The following is a 17443-nucleotide window of genomic DNA, read 5'->3' as shown; positions in this document are numbered from 1 at the left end:
GGGAAAAGTGTAATCATATTTCACTGGTCCGTTTTTAGCATCTCATTAATTGTTCTCAAGATCTAGGATCATAAACACAAACCCTACCAACGTTATCTACAATGCACTAGCAAATTATTTTGGTGTATTAAATAATTTCAGTTAGCGGAATATGTGCTGAAAATTTAATTCAAATTAAATCAGCTACATTAGTGGTGGCAAAAAAGAACCACTACAGTTGTAAATAAAGATTACTGGAGTATGTTTTACAAAAAAAAATACCATTTTAGTCTTTCTACTTCAGATTTTGCGTTTTATTCACTGTTAATTGCTGTGTAATAATGGTGAAATTTGTTTCTACATATTTTTTTTCAGTGTATCAATCAAATGCACAAACTTACTAAAAACTGTTTAAAAACAACTTTCACATTTAATAAAAAATCTCAATACAGTCTACAAGAAACATTCAGCAAAAATGTAAGAACCGAAAAACTTTTCCAATTTTCCAATTAAGCATTGCAGATGGTTAAACAATTAAAGAGAAGTGCACAACATTATGGCCTGTTTCTACATATTTTTCTACATCATAAATGCATCTGTCAAACAAACCATACTCTTCACAGACCATGACGTCTTTCAAAATGAAGGCATACTTTAGCCACAATTCAATTCTGGCAGCTCTAATTAAAGCTCCATCTTTTCTTCTCCCTTTGACTATCTGATAATGATGATGAATGCCCCAGCCCATGGCATCTGTGTCACTTTAAATGAACACAACCTCACACGTGGTGTCCTGGGGACCTCTCACTCCTCGGGCCTGGCTGTAAGAGATCCGATCTCCTCTCCAATCCATCGTGAAGTCTCTGGACCGCAGTTCCCAGAATCTGTTTGCGACAATAACGCTGAGCACAGCTCACACTGAAATGTCACTTTCATACACCTTCACACTCACTGTTTAGTCAGTTCACTTGTCCTAAATCTGCATCCAGCTGTCTACTGGATTAATTATCTGTTTTTCAGCTGAATGGAAAGAGCACCGGATTCATTGCAGTGTACAATTCCCCAACCCCCCTGACAATGTGAGGCAGAGCAACACAAAAGCAAAAATAATCAGAAACACCATCAACACCTATTAAAATGACTGATCAGTGGAAATAAAAGAGTTTGTGAAGTAATGTCAGCGAGTCTTGGTTTGGTTTATCACTGGACACACCTTTTTGTGGTCGAACTAAATATTTATGCCACATATTTGTCATTTAATTTATAAGACTATACTGAATCTCCTCAGTTCTCCTTTTTTTATATTGTGGCTTTTCTTCAAGGAATACAAGAGGGGGAAAAAGTCCAAGGGGTAGTATAATGACAACATAACACTATGAAATGCTGTAGATGCAAGAACAGTTCAATATCAGTTAAATAATTTTTGCTTTTTCTTACAATCACCATTTTTTGTTTGAATGCATGACTGACTTTTCAGTTTCAACATGTATCTGAAGACATGCTCTCTTGAAATGAGTCCCTGGCTAATTTGGACACCTCCAGCCATAATGTCCTCTTTATAAAACCTCACATTTGAGTTTGGCATAGAGGTGACCCACTTCTTGAATTCATTTAAAACATGTTCTTGGTGAGGTGGCTGAGTTGATAGCTTGGCGCTGTGTCTCCATGAACGTCTTAGAAAATTGCTGTGGGCCTTAAGTAGCATTTACATAACACTATTATATAATCTGACCCTAATGCAATGAAAGAGTTTACAAAGAGCAATGTATATGTAATCTGCATCTGAAAAAATGGAATTGTAGTTTTTAATGCCACCAATATTATCCCACAGAGATTTGGTTTAATGTGCTATTTTGGTGGTTTATAGCAAAATTTGCTATGAAACGAGATTTTGCATTGTATACTGACAAAACAGTGTTGTGCCTCAGAGATGCTGAATCCTCATCATATCATATGCACGTCAATCTCATGTTTCAGAAAGCTTTGTCCTCTTCAGCTTAAAGCTTTTGAAAAATACTGAGTTGTTGGCTGAGGGGCAGTGAAGTAAGAACATGATTCATATAGCGCCGCTTCTGGAGGTCTCACACCACGGTTGTCTCAGTCTGTAGGAAAGACTGGGCTCTGGAGTTCCGATGGAATCGGACCATGTTTTCCGTGCCGTTCCTGGATATGGATGAACTGTGCAGACGGTAGTCACGACCGATGTAACGCTTTAAACACAAACTCCGCCACTTCCTCTTGAGTTCGCTCTGGACCTGCAAAGCAGCCAAACATCTGTTAGCATGGTCTTTAGCATTAGCACAGCCACACACAGGGTGGCAAGTCAACATGAAATCAAGACTGAACCAATTTATGCTTAAAATATGTTTCTAGTTTTATTATAATTGATTCAGGGCATTATTATTTCATCAGACTTTAATTATACTTGCTCTTCCTCAGGAAAAAAATTCTTTCCCTTCAACCACCTTTCATATAGAGGCAACTTTTGCAAGACCCATTCAATTCATCCTATACACTGTAAAACCCGACAAGTTAACTTAACTCAAACCGTTTGAGTAAACAGATTGCCTTGATTTAAACCATGTAAGTTTTAAAACTTTGCATTCAAGTAATTAAGTGATTAACTGAGTGCTGATTGAGTATTAGTGATGAACAGCTGCTGTTAACAAACAGAATCACAGAAGAAAAGAGAAACACAAGAACTACTACAACTGACTTCAGACACAGTCTTAAATGAAATCAACTGAAATAAAATACATTAAATCACTCAAGATCTGATTAAACAACCCCACAAACAGCATCACAAGCTCCACTTATTAATAACCAGACTGACTTTATTTCTGTTAGACGTCTACAGAAGATCTTATTGAGAATGAACTAAGGTTTAGATGTTGATTTATTGTTCATTTGAAGTAACCATGTTAGAGATCAGTGTTTGCTTTAGTTGGGCTCTTGACCTTTGACTTCAGTCTTTGTGTTTTCTCTGGCTGTTATAACCATGTGTTTCTAAAACACATTTGTTGTAATTCAAAAGCCCAGAAGAAATGCCATCAGGTGTTAACCTGTACCTAGGCGTAGGATGTTGTACTTTATATTGGCGATGGTAATCATCAATTATTGAACTGTACGGAGTCTAATCTCTGATGAAATAGGCATTGTGTAATTTGATTGATTATAGTAAAAGTGATTCTAAGAGCCAGTGGTTCTGTGATAATCAGTTAATCTGAATGACTTTTCAAATAGTGTGGTCTTCTACGGTGTCAAACAGTCACACAAACACATCAACAATCAGAATATGAACCTCAACAATGGTGACCATAAAAAAAATGCTGCAGAGTATGCTGGGAGCCATGGATGAGTTTTGTACTACAGTAGTACCCAGCATGCATTGCAGCATGTTTTTTTATGGTCACCATTGTTGAGGTTCATATTCTGATTATTGATGTCTTTGTGTGACTGTTTGACACCGTAGAAGACCACACTATTTGAAAAGTCATTCAGATTAACTGATTATCACAGAACCACTGGCTCTTAAAATAACTTTTACTATAATCAATCAAATTACACAATGCCTATTTCATCAGAGATTAGACTCCGTACAGTTCAATAATTGATGATTACCATCGCCAATATAAAGTACAACATCCTACGCCTAGGTACAGGTTAACACCTGATGGCATTTCTTCTGGGCTTTTGAATTACAACAAATGTGTTTTAGAAACACATGGTTATAACAGCCAGAGAAAACACAAAGACAGAAGTCAAGGGTCAAGAGCCCAACTAAAGCAAACACTGATCTCTAACATGGTTACTTCAAATGAAACAATAAATCAACATCTAAACCTTAGTTCATTCTCAATAAGATCTTCTGTAGATGTCTGACAGAAATAAAGTCAGTCTGGTTATTAATAAGTGGAGCTTGTGATGCTGTTTGTGGGGTTGTTTAATCAGATCTTGAGAGATTTCATGTATTTTATTTCAGTTGATTTCATCTAAGGCTGTGTCTGAAGTCAGTTGTAGTAGTTCTTGTGTTTCTCTTTTCTTCAGTGATTCTGTTTGTTAACAGCAGGTGTTCATCACTAAACTCAATTATCACTCAATTAATCACTTAATTACTTAATTGCAATGTATATCTTCTTTCAGTGAACTCATCTGAATTAAGTTCAGAGTACTCATAACTGTTAGTTTTTTCAACTTAAACGGTTTAAGGCAACCGGTTTCCTCAAATGTTTTGAGTTAACATAACTTAAGGATATCTGTTTACTCAAATGGTTTGAGTTAAGTTAACTTGTCGGGTTTTACAGTGTATGTTTATCTCCTTTTTCACTCAGAAATACGTCTCATAAAGAATTAAAATGGGTTGTGGAGATTTCCGGTTTGGCGTTGGTAATGGCAGCAGCATAGAGTAACAGCTCTCCGATCAAAGTTTTAAAATACCCCTTGTCTCAGATTGGAAACATTAAAATTATGACATTAAAGTAAGGGGGTAGGATCATGACAAGAGGGAAAGCGAGGAAGACTGGAAATATGGGAGACGTTGAAAATCAGTCAGGACTAGCAACGAGGCCAACGTTAGCCGAGGACGAAGTTAGCAATGCCACGAGCAAAGCAGACGAGCTAGATCGGCAGAATTCATCTAATAACATGGCAACTCTGGACATTGTGCTGCAAGAGATAATAGACTTTCGCAGTGAGAACGGGGAAAGCCTCAAACTAATTCGGGAGGACATACAAAAAATAGACAGCAGGATGGATGAGGCAGAGCGGCGCATAACGGAGTCAGAAGACCGGATTCAAAATATCGAGGACGCCACTTTGGAACTTTTAGAGTTACAAAATCAAGTTGCAGCTAAACAGACGGATCAAGAGGGTCACTTGAGAAGGGACAACATCACGATTCACGGCTTAAAAGAAGGAGCGGAAGAAGGGGCTCAGTCGATGGTCGCTTTCATCGAGACCCTCCTGAGAGAAAAGCTTGAATTACCGCCGTCCCTGGAACTCACCATTGAACGAATTTTACAATGGCGGGACATGCACATATGATTCAGTGGAGGAGGCGACGAAGGACATGGCTGCAGGGGCTATCAAGTGAAGGTCGTGCAGTCCACGGAGGACGTGACGGAGAGGATTAAGCGCCTAACTTGGCACCGTGACCGAGGCGCGAACGATAGAAGACAAGCGGATGCTAGACCTAGGTATAAGCAGAGACTGCAAGCTTTTAGGAGGACGCCGGAGGCAAACGACTGATCCAGGGGTTTCCAGAATTTCTCTTTTTTACTTTTTCATTTTTATTTTATATTTATTTATTTATTTGTGTTTAAGGTGAGAGATAGAAGAATTCCCTCAAATTAGTGTAGATCCGAGAAATGCCTACCCGGACCCGACCTGGACCCGTCTATTATTTGAAAGCTGGACCCGAACCTGTCGGGAAGACACAGACCCGAATGTCACATATTCCACCTTAAATTGCTATTACAAGTCAATAAACCTGTTGCGAAAAATACAGCTTTTTGTCTTACCTAATTTAAGGAGCCGTAGTCTCTCTTCCTTGTACCTGACTGCCTGTGATGCATTACAATCCTCAGACAAGAAAGTTATCCATGTTATTCCTCTCATTATTCCAAGTCCAAGCTTAATCCACTCATTATTTCAGCTTCAAAAGTCCTCTTGATGTCACGGTGACGGATGACAAATGCAACTGTGCACATGTACATTCTGACTCGAGTTAACTCGCATAATAACCTCAACTGTTTGCCCTTTTGAACTATAATAATGATCGCTCGTGCATTGCCATGGCCAATGATGTTATTTATTTGCTAACATCTCTGTGCTCTCTGCTCTGCGTCGAGTCTGAATCTGACCAATAAAACTTTAAGATTAAACGGTTCATTTATATTATTATAAAAATGGAAGAAAATGTAAAGCGTGGTTTGGCGGTCAAAGTGTCCCTCACTTGTTGCCATAGAAACATGAAATGCGCTCGAGACTGCACATGCGTGCTAGCTGTATCAACCTAAAATATGCTTTAACGCAATTTGAGCGTCATAGAAAACATTAATGTGACAGTTCACCTCAGATTGTGTTGCTGATTTGAAATATATTAAATATTAGTGTGTCAAGTCTGCAAGCATTATAACTGCAAGATATAAAAAAGGAAAATTTTGATGTTGAGGTAAACATTATTAAACTCTTTATTTCTGCATACCAATCTAAACTAAACAAAAAACTAATTTCGAAGATATATTCAGGGATAGAAACTTTAAAAGGAGACGATACACACTACATAAAACAAAAATGGGAAAATGAAGCAAATATAAAATTGATGGATGAAGAATGGGAAGATCTCACTCAACAAATATGGAGAGTGACATCATCCTTAACTTGGAGGGAACATGGGTGGAAAAACTTAGTGAGATATTTTAGAACTCCAGCTCAGACAAAATATCGGGATACAAGCTGTTGGCGGGAATGTGGGGAACAGAATGCAAATCATGTACATATTTTCTGGAGTTGTCCTTCGATGGAGAAATATTGGATGGAACTCAAACAATGTATGGACAAGATTGTATGGACAAGATATTACGGGTTAATCTCCCTTTCAATTTTGACTTTTTATTTGGGAAGACTTAATATGCAAGGCAAAAAAATCTGAATTGTAAAATGTTTAAAATTATGCTACTAGCAGGAAAAAAGGGAATTACTAGGAAGTGGCTAAAGGTGGATGCGCCAAGAAAGAAAAATCGGGTCGATGTGATGCATGATATTTACATTATGGAAAAATTGACGTACACTGTTAGATATGAAATGGATAGGTTTGAAAGGATGTGTAATGGATTCTCGGAATTTATTAGGCCAATAAGATCGGATTTTATGTAAAATAGAATACCTGGGACACTCCCCTTGTTTGTTCTTGCTACCAGTTTATTTTAATTTAATCTTTTCTTTTTTATTGTGGTTGGAAGGGGGGGGGGGTCATTTAGTTCTGGGGGGAAAAAAGAAGGCGTTGTAGGACAAGATCAAAATACCGTATTTTCCGGACTATAAGTCGCACTTTTTTTCATAGTTTGGCTGGTCCTGCGACTTATAGTCAGGTGCGACTTATTTATCAAAATTTATTTGACATGAACCGAGAGAAATGAACCAAGAGAAAACATTACCGTCTACAGCCGCGAGAGGGCGCTCTACGCTGCTCTGTGCTCCTGTAGTCTACACTGAAGACATAAAGCGCCCTCTCGCGGCTGTAGACGGTAATGTTTTCTCTTGGTTCTTGGTTCTAAATAAATGCGACTTATAGTCCAGTGCGACTTATATATGTTTTTTCCTCGTCATGATGTATTTTTGGACTGGTGCGACTTATACTCAGGTGCGACTTATGGTCTGAAAAATACGGTATGTATTATATGACCAAATGTGTATTTATGTCATGCAACTTCAATAAAAATAAAATAAAAAAAAATAAAAATTAAATGGTATGTGAATGTTTCATGTTGATTTGAACTAGGAAGGAAAACTACTACTCTGTTCCAAAACCTAGTGAGCTGCCTGAGGATGTAGAATTTTAAGGCATCATATGCACAGAAATTAAGCGTGCTGTAACTTTATCACACTGACTTTAAAATACCTTGTTTTTAGAATACATTGAGAAAAGCTCAGTTAAAAAGAAATCAATGATGGTAGATGAGGTGGAAAACTAAAAGTTGATAAGTAAAAATGTTTTTTTTATGCTTACTTAAAGTTTTTTAAATTGCTCACTTACGAGATTTAATTACAGTTAGGATACAGTCTCAAAAATCCATGCAGGCAGTAAGCAGCTCAGGTTTTGGAATAGAGTTAAAGTAAGATGCATCAAAGGTCAATAAAATTGTAGACTAACCTCACTATTCAAAAAACAGTACAAAATCGCAACCACCAAGCCCTGTGAAAGGAACACAAAGAGTTAATGTGGTACAACTAACCGATAAAGCATCATATACCGTTCCAAAGTTTTAAGATTTTTTAATGTTATTTGAAAAAAAAACAGTAATATTGTGAAATATTATTATAAATTAAAAGTACTGTTTCAATCTACTGTTTCTATTTTAATATATTTTAAAATGTAAATTATTTCTGTGTTGGCCAAGCTGAATTTTCAGCCATTACTCCAGTCTTCAGTGTAATATTTTTGTAGAAAGCGTGATACTTTTTTTTTTGCTAGTTTCTTTGATAAGTAGAAAATTCAAAAGAACAGCATTTATTTGGAATAGATTTGTTTATAACAATGTATGTATTTAATATCACTTCTGATGAATTTAATGCATCAAAAAAATCTGCAAACTTTGGAACGGTAGTGAATGTTTAAGTAGATATATATAATCACTAGTGACACATTTAGGCATATTCTTTACCTGAAAAGATCCCAGACCAAGGTCAAAGAATATTTTATAATTTTCCATCTCTCCATTTTCATCTATGATGTAAACGAAAACAACATAGTTGATGCCAAAGAGAGGGATCAAGAGAAGTGTGGATTTGGCTAACCTCCTAAAAACAGAAAAAGGAGTAACAGAATTTAAACGGAGTGATGGGGCGGGATGTTATGATAGCATGGCCATTTTTGTCAAATAGGCTCTGGGAGAGCCATCAAATAGAGCACAGCCTCTCGTGCATTAGCAACAGGGCACTAAAATGCAGAATGTGCTACCTTCAGAAGAACAAAAAACTCAGATTGTTACAAATCACTGCATAAATATTTCACCCCCATTTCAATGCATACACATTTAGCAATGCACAATAGATAGTGGAAGACCTGGATAAAAGTGGAATGCAGCCATCCATTTCCAACCATTTTTCTGAAATTCTTGCTAGAATGCAATTCCTGGTACATTTAAAAAGGAGATCTCAGCTATGACCTGAATAGCATTTAAGAGGGTTCAACCATGGTGCCTGATGTAATGTTTGCAGAATAGAATATTAGTTGTTATCCATTTGGGATACCTGTACTGGGACTGATCATTTCCTCCGACATCAGGACACCTCAGTTTCTGGACCAGGATTCGAATGATGCTGATGAACAGAATAAAGTTTAACTGTAGAACACAGAAAGGAAGAGAAAAATATTTTTATCATTCCTCTTTTATACAATGACATTATCCAGACTAAACATTACCACTCTTGACTGGATCTGACACAAGAACTTCTCAAAACATTGTAAGACTTGAACCAGATTACAGAACAGAACACAATGTCTTAAAGGAACAGTTCAACAAAAAAATTAAAATTGTCACAATTTATCTTTTCACCATTTTAGGTCATTCTAAACTAATAGTATATGATTTTTTTTAGGTCCAGTGTTGACACCATTGAGTTTTATTGAATGGGCAAAAATATCTTCATTACGTTCCACAAAAGAAAATTATGAAAATGATGACAAAATTTTCACTTTTGGCTGATTATCCTTTTAAGGATTTGATCTGGCCTTTAAAATTACATTAGAAACATTAATGTCATTCAAGTTAACAAAATATATGCCCTGAATGCACCAAAAGTTGTCTTGGATTTAATTTGATTTTAATTTTTCAAATTTAATTTGATCATCTTTTATCTTGTTTGAATCCATCAGAAAGATAGTAGAAACAAAAGAAGCCACCTGTTTCTGTTCCCCATAATAAACCCCAGCATAAAAACGTAAACCAAAACAGAACATCTTGTCCAAAGGTTCATCTACCAGTGGCATTCTGGGTAGCAGAGAGATTGTGTGCAGAGTTCTGTGAGAGAGTTATCTAAACACACCAGAACTAAGCAAATTTGCTAGAAAATTTTGCTAGACATTTGATCTCTTACAGGTGAGGGTTTACAAAATGGAAATGGCACAGCGGACACAAGAAAGAGTCCTGGCACGTGTGCTGAGAGAGGCACTTGTGACAGAGTTTCCTGACATGCCTGCGCTCACGTCCCATCCAGGACATGGAAACTGTTCGTGAGAGTCAGCACATCCCCGTCTGCTTTGCCGGCAGAATCCCTCTCTGGCTGACATAATACATACAACATGAGGCTAGTCTCAGTGTTTAGAAGTGCTGGTGTGAGGTTATACTCACAATAACAGATGCCATGATTGGCCAGTTAATCACCCGCCAGGGAATCGGAACATCATTTCTCTCCCAGCATCTGTTATGAGGAGACATCAAAGAGTTACAAGTGCTTTCATAACAGCGGTAGCAAATGGGAATGCATTTCATCTTCTTTTGCCTCATTTTAATCTCTCGGGTTTAAATATCCGCTATTAAGAGACTCATGTGAGTTCTGTCACTGTCTGATTATGCTGTGCTCAACTGCTCACCCTGTGTCCTCAAGGTAAATCCTACATACAATCCATGGAATCAGAAACACGGTGGGGAATCCTGGAGGAAGAACAGGAATTATCAAATATCAAGAGACTTAGTGGTCACATTCATTTATGTACAATCAGTGTAAATATAGGCTACAGACAAACAGTCAGACTGAAAGTCAGAGAGACAGACAGACAGACAGACAGATAGATAAATAGATAGATAGATAGATAGATAGATAGATAGATAGATAGATAGATAGATAGATAGATAGATAGATAGATAGACAGACAGACAGACAGACAGACAGACAGACAGACAGACAGACAGACAGACAGACAGACAGAGGGACAGAAAGACAGACAGACAGACAGAGGGACAGAAAGACAGACAGAAAGAAGGACAGAAAGACAGACGGAGGAACAGATAGACAGACAGACAGACAGAGGAACAGATAGACAGACAGACAGACAGACATACAGAGGGACAGACAGACAGACAGATGGACAAAGGGACAGAAAGACAGACTGAGGGACAGATAGACTGACAGAGGGACAGACAGACAGAGGGAAAGGTAGACAGACATACAGACAGACAGAGGGACAGATAGACAGACAGACAGACAGAGGAACAGATAGACAGACAGACATACAGAGGGACAGATAGACAGACAGACAGACATACAGAGGGACAGATAGACAGACAGACATACAGACAGACAGAGGGACAGACAGACAGACAGACAGACAGACAGACAGAGGGAAAGGTAGACAGACATACAGACAGACAGAGGAACAGATAGACAGACAGACAGTTAGATGGATAGACAGCAGACATATAGACAGACAGATGGACAGATATATAAAGATAGACAGACAGATAATGTGATCTTAGGACACAGCATATTTGCTTAGACACCTGCTGAGAAATTGCTACTTTTATTGTTTCAATAGTTTCCTGTGGGGATGTGAGGCACTATCTCTAAACAGAGGTAAAGCCGGGGAGGAAGCGCTGGTAAACAGAACATGATTAAAGAGGCCATGTTGGTCGTCACTGTCATGATGAAAGAGAAGCAATGAGGTGTTGATATGATGAGTCTAGCAAGCCACACCCAAGCCTGTGCTTTAGAAATGAATGAAGATCATGCTCTCCTTTCTCTCGCCTGGAAACTCCAGGGACACAATAAACTACAAAGACATACTAATACATAATGTAAGACAAACAGACTGATCAAGACCGATGGCACGTCATCTTGTTCCCTGCACTGTTTTTCCTCTGAGTAGTGAGCGACATCTATTCAGAAGTGCTTGAATGAATTAAGGCAGAGACATTCAGTGCTACACCGTGAAGAGGTGTGTGTTCTCAAATGATTTTCTATGCACGCATGTGGTTGTGTCAGATAAGATGAAAGCTCAAGCATCAAATGCAGTGGGAAGTAGAAAATCTCTAAGCTTTAGACTCGAATAATCCTTTATTTACTCAAATACCAGCTTGTATGGGAAAACACTGACATGAATAGCTTTAAAAGACTGAAAAGTGAATCTGAAAAGTAACAATTGGTTTTGGAAAATGGAAACAGCTTAAAAAGGTCAGTGTTTCAAATGAAGACTTACCCCAGCCGATGAGGAGATAGATAATGAAGTGTCTGTTATCAGAGAAGATGACCATCAGTAGAGTATGTAGGTACAGTCCTTCCACCAGCAACCAGTAGAAGTTTGCCATGATGAAGTAGTTGAAGATGATCAGACTGGCCTTGCAACCAATCTAAACACAAGCATAGAGAACTTCAATGTGCACTACTTATCTCTGAAATGCCAAAGACTGTGACAAACAAACATGAGTACAAATTTGGGGGTTTTAAAGGGTCTGTAGTGACAGAAATAACACCCTTTTAAAACCGATGAAGCGTAAAATGTGTTTAGTTGACTATTCATGCTTTAAAAAACTGGCTTAGCTCAATTCAGACCCTTAAAGGTGAAGTGTATAATTTTTACGATGTTAGAATACTGTCTCATGACCCAGTTTAATGTGCACAGACAGTTTGAAGGTGGACTTCCTGAAAAATATTAGCTCTTTCAAACATTGCTATGTTTGTTTGAAGCATCTGGTAGGACAACTTCTGGTTTTAGTGTTGAGAAACTGTTTTTATCTGTTTTTAAGTCACAAATTGTGCAGAAATTATACAATAAAATTTGTTTAAAAGTTTGGGGTCATAAGAATTTTTTATGTTTGTGAAAGCTGCATCTTATGTTCACTCAGACATTTATTTATAGAAATACAGTACAACATTACTGTAAAAATATTAATATTATAAAGTGTAATTTATTTCTAATGGCAAAGCTGTATTTTTCATCAGCCATTAATATGAAATGACTAATATGCTAATTCCATCCTAAAAATAAATAAATAAACATTTCTTATTACCAGTTGAAAACTATCAATAAATAAAAAATGATAATTGCGACTATTTAACTCTCAATCTAATCAAACTTTGTTCATTTTACCTTCAGATTTGCAAAATATAAGCTCAGAATTCTGTATTTTTGTCTTGTAAATCGAATTTACAAATCGAGTTTGTTCACGGAACAAAAAAGAAAAAAGCTTAATTGCTTAATATTTTTGTGGAAACCCTGATATGTTATTTTGGTTTCTTTGACAAATAGGAAGATCAGAAGAACAGCATTTATTTGAAATAAAAATAAAAATAATTTGCAACATTATAAATGTCTTTATTGTCCCTTTTGATCAATTTAATAAATCACTTTTTTTTTTTATAAAAGTATTAATTTAAATTTTTTCTAATAATAATAACAATGTACATTCAACATTAACTTATATGAATTGACTTGTGGATCTTCAGGATGGGTGATTTCACTAACCAGTGATGGCTGCTTTGTACATTCTACATTCTCGTGGGAAAACAGAATGGCATCTTTGACCAGCACAGCGATGGCCCTCAGAATGAACGAGAAGAACAGGTTCAGATGGATGTAGTTCCTGGTGCAGTGGAGCTTTCTGTTGGAGCGAGACAGAGATGTAAATAAACATGGCCTCTTTCTATTTTAATTGTGCTTATAGTTAGCTTGTGAGAAAAAGTCAAGAGTCTTGAGCACTGCTCCATTTATCACATCAACAGACAACTTCCTAAATTATTCATTTCATTCCAGATAGATAAACACTATCAGGTTAAAACCTAGCGCCAAGCATAATGTTTAGCCTCAATGTCAAAAAGTTTAAAATATAGTCGTTCAGAAGCCTGCCAAATTCAACCCCTCAACGATTACGATTAATATAAGGCAGGCTCATTCATCCATACAAAGTGTAGCGTAATATAAAACAGACACAACTACTGGAACTATTTAAGGCTCTGCTTCAGACCTGAACAGACAGAGGATGCTGCTGCCGGTGATGAGTGCGATGAGAGAGAGGCTGTGTCCGAGTGTGTAAAGGGTCTTCATCACCATGTAGAAAACAAGCTGGACAGAGAGAGAAATCAATTCTGAGGAGCACTTTGTATTTGCAATATTTAATTTTTAGTGGGTTAAAACACCAGTAAGCATTTCTCTATTGATCCACTAAAAAATGCACAACTAATGTTTCTTTTGTGGGGGATTTTAAATGCAATTTAAATGCAATTAAATAAAAAAATACTTAAAGTAAATAAAAAAAAAAGCTGGTATTTGGTAAAACTCTTTGTCTAATTCACTATGGCGAAAATCACTCAATAACACTAATCGTCCAATCGTGTTGCACATTCCTCAGTATACTATATGTTTGGTTCTCATTTCATTTACATAAAAATAATACATTTAAATAGGGTATATGAAATAATTTCAGGTTAAACAAAATCTATATACCAGACTATCCCAATTTACATATACTGTATACAAAATAAGTAGTAAAAAAATCCCCATTTGGTCATGTTTTATCAGGTACCAGAGTAATGCCATGCCATGCCTTTTTTCTGAACAAATACAATGGCTATATCACAGACAACCACCATGGTATTCTTTGAATTGCCTCAAAGTGCCACATACATTGCTGCTACAACTACAGCACTTTTTCCAAAATAGGCATACAACAAAAAAGACCCAACTATAAAACCATGTTAAACAGTCTACAGTACATAATGCTTATATCCCTTACAGCTTTCCTTAAGTCAAAGAAATACATAACATACTGTTTTTCCAAATCACAGATTTAGCCCACAACTGTTCTAGTCTGAATCATTTTTTCTTTATTACCTTTACATATCAGTGGTTTTAAAGATACATTTTTCGAATTAAAACAATACATTAATGCAATAAGGTTTTTGTGTATTAATCACTACTTTGAAAAAAAAAAATGTCAGTAGCACTGTTCCTATATTGAACTGAGTACAGCATACAAAACGTCTTTTAAAAACCCATTTACATTTACCCCACTTTCAGGCAACGAGTTTAACCTCTGTGCCATGTTTTAAATGTGATGAAATAATCTACACAAGCTAAATGTGAATTCTCTCACAGATCAAGAATGACTAACAAGCATGGAAATGGCTGTTGGTGGTGGAAGAGCATGATGAAGCTCAGACAGACTCATAAACAGCATTCCTTCAGTGTGACTTACAACCTGGCACACTGGAGCCACAGACCCACTCAACATCACCACCAGGAACATTCCTCCTGCGCTTCTTTAAAAATAAAACTTACTAAACTTAGCGTGAGATGGATATTTTACTACATTTGGTCTGTTTGTTCATTTTTTTGTCTGAGTGTGTGCATGTGAATGTGTCTTTGATTTTGTTTCCAGAGCATTATGACAAAAATTATGTATAGTGTATATTTTATGTATATATATAAATGCCTAAAAATTCACAAATTTATTTTACAGTGTAAAGTGTTAGGTACTGTATGTCACATTATAATCTAATGATCACAAGCTTGAGGTCAAAATATTACTAAAATACAGTATACTACTACTATAAAAAATAATGTTAAAGATATTTTTAAAAGAGTTAATTATTTTTGTACAGCAAAGAAACATAAAACTGACCAAAAGAGACTGTTAAGACATTTATAAGGTTACAAAAGATTTTTGATATCATTCTGTAATAAAAAATTACATTACTGTAATGAAACGGCTGACTCTGTTGTCGTGCTTGGGCTAATTTAATTAGTTAGCATTTTATGTAAAACAAATACACGTGAAATTCACAAGTGTTTAAAAGGCTATTGAATTTATTTTTAGAAAAAAAGTCTATTTTGAAAAAAAAAAAAGACTATTTTTCTTGATTTTCGTCATGTCTCATATTTCATTTCATGCTCTGCACTGACACTGTTGTATATTGGTAAACAAGTAAACTTATTTAAAAAAAAAAAACCTTAAAGGGCAAAACATTTGTTCGGTCACAATTGGAGAAAGGCATAAATTATATAAAGGATTTCCCCAATAAATATCGAAATAGTTCATACTTAAATTTACTGACATTTTTGGGAACAAGGATTAAAACATAAAACCTACAAATAAAAGCAATTTAAAAATTAGAAGAAAAAAAACAAGGTATGGTAACAAGTTTCCAAGAGAGTTTTAATCTATAAAAACAAAAACAAACAAAAAGATTGAACATTCAAGTGACAAAAAGAAACTACTTTAAATGTGACAAACAATCAAAAACATACCCGAAGTTGTGGAAAAAAAACATCAATACAGAAGTAAAACCAGTGACTGAGTTTTTTTTTTTTTTTTGTCTAGTCTCTCTACTCGGTGCTATCTTTGACATATGTATTTCATACTAAGCCTGGAATACATCATCCATAAACAACTAGATGATGTGCAGGTTATCAGACGAGGAGACAGAAACCAGCCTGTGTGTTGGCTTTGGATGATATGAGAGACTGTTTCCTTCTTCAGACAGTCTCTCATTTATTGTTGGATGTGGTATGTGTTTCACGAAATACCCAAGGAAAACTTCTGGAGAATTTCAGATTAAAAGTGACACTAATATGGCACATGGACCTCAACATGCCATGCAAAGCATGAGCATTATTTACATGATGTCTAAGTAGTCTGTTTAAACTTTAAGGTGATGTGTCTCATCTTTAATGTTAAAATAAGAGGTTGATTATCTTGAAACGTTGATTATCAGACACTGCTATGTAATATTTATCAGTTGTCGCAATGCTGGCTCAACCAGTGGCATGAGTTTCAGACCAACAGCAGTTTAAAAACATTAATTCATTTTGAGATTCAATTTGCTGCAGAAATTTTTGATGTGTTTTAACAAATCAAAGCCAGAACCTATTAAAAGCCTCTGTTCCTTTCTGAAGAGTAATAATCTACTGAAGAGTATATTTAAGTTAAATATAACCTTCACTCTAATGTAAAGAGACATGTAATGTAAAGACAACTTGATTTAATACATCTCTACATTAATCAGGTGATATCACTTGCTGTGAACCCTAAAACGAATATCAAGTGTCATTTTAAACAGAATCAATACCCCAAGGTTAGAAGATCAATATCCAATTTAATTCATGGGCATGTTTTAATTTATCTAAAGTGTCCTGGGGCAGGACTTCTTTCAAGCGAAGCAGGACAGGGCTCAAGAAATCAGGTTTCAGACAGGTTTGAATCAAGGTCAATCGGTGTTCTTATTAACGCCTTAGGAGGACAACTTTAGTCATCTCTGTTAATTTCCACAAATTAACTCTGAGAGGATGGGAATGTGCCTCTGTTACTGTCTCTGTACCCTTCAGGAAATTGCTTTAATGTTTCATTTCCCCTGACACAGGATCAGAATGAAAAACACAGAACTGTCCGCTCATCGGTCAAATGAGTAGAGCTGAATCATCTGGGCACCATCCCAACCAACACGGCTACCAACCGTCTTCCTGCAGAGCACGTGCTGAACTCTGGGTGATGTCAAAAGTCCATCGACAATCATTTTGATGGAAAACATTTCAATGGAGATGTACCATTTCTATAAACATTAAAGAACAATATGCAAGTAAAACATAAAACAAGCTTTTCCTTGTAAAGCTGACTCAGATAAAACATAATGTGTGTGTTACAAGCGAAGAGTTTAGCCAATGATGACTGAGCTCATTAACATCGGCTGGTTTTGATATCAAATAAATGCATTCTTAGTGAGCATAGAAGACTTATTTTAAAAACATTAA

The 17443-nt window shown here is 36.3% G+C and overlaps 1 protein-coding gene across 2 annotated transcripts in view; it reads right to left on the bottom strand.

The window, feature by feature from the left end:
- Positions 1–1279: 1279 nt before the first annotated feature.
- vipr2 (vasoactive intestinal peptide receptor 2) overlaps positions 1280–17443 on the bottom strand; it is a 31932-nt gene continuing 15768 nt past the window's right edge. For both annotated transcript variants that reach the window (XM_059534990.1, XM_059534989.1), the window contains 9 exons: positions 13662–13759; positions 13163–13298; positions 11897–12047; positions 10295–10355; positions 10053–10122; positions 8953–9044; positions 8364–8499; positions 7853–7894; positions 1280–2234 (listed from right to left, as the gene is read on the bottom strand). In XM_059534990.1, the coding sequence (XP_059390973.1) occupies positions 2061–2234; positions 7853–7894; positions 8364–8499; positions 8953–9044; positions 10053–10122; positions 10295–10355; positions 11897–12047; positions 13163–13298; positions 13662–13759 (960 nt within the window). In that variant the 3' untranslated portion in view covers positions 1280–2060. The remainder of the gene's footprint in view (positions 2235–7852; positions 7895–8363; positions 8500–8952; positions 9045–10052; positions 10123–10294; positions 10356–11896; positions 12048–13162; positions 13299–13661; positions 13760–17443) is intronic.

The sequence above is a fragment of the Carassius carassius genome, chromosome 42 (genome assembly GCF_963082965.1).
Source record: "Carassius carassius chromosome 42, fCarCar2.1, whole genome shotgun sequence".
NCBI classification, from domain to species: domain Eukaryota; kingdom Metazoa; phylum Chordata; class Actinopteri; order Cypriniformes; family Cyprinidae; genus Carassius; species Carassius carassius.
The sequence above is the reverse complement of the archived record's forward strand: the minus strand, read 5'-3'. Positions and strand labels throughout refer to the sequence as shown.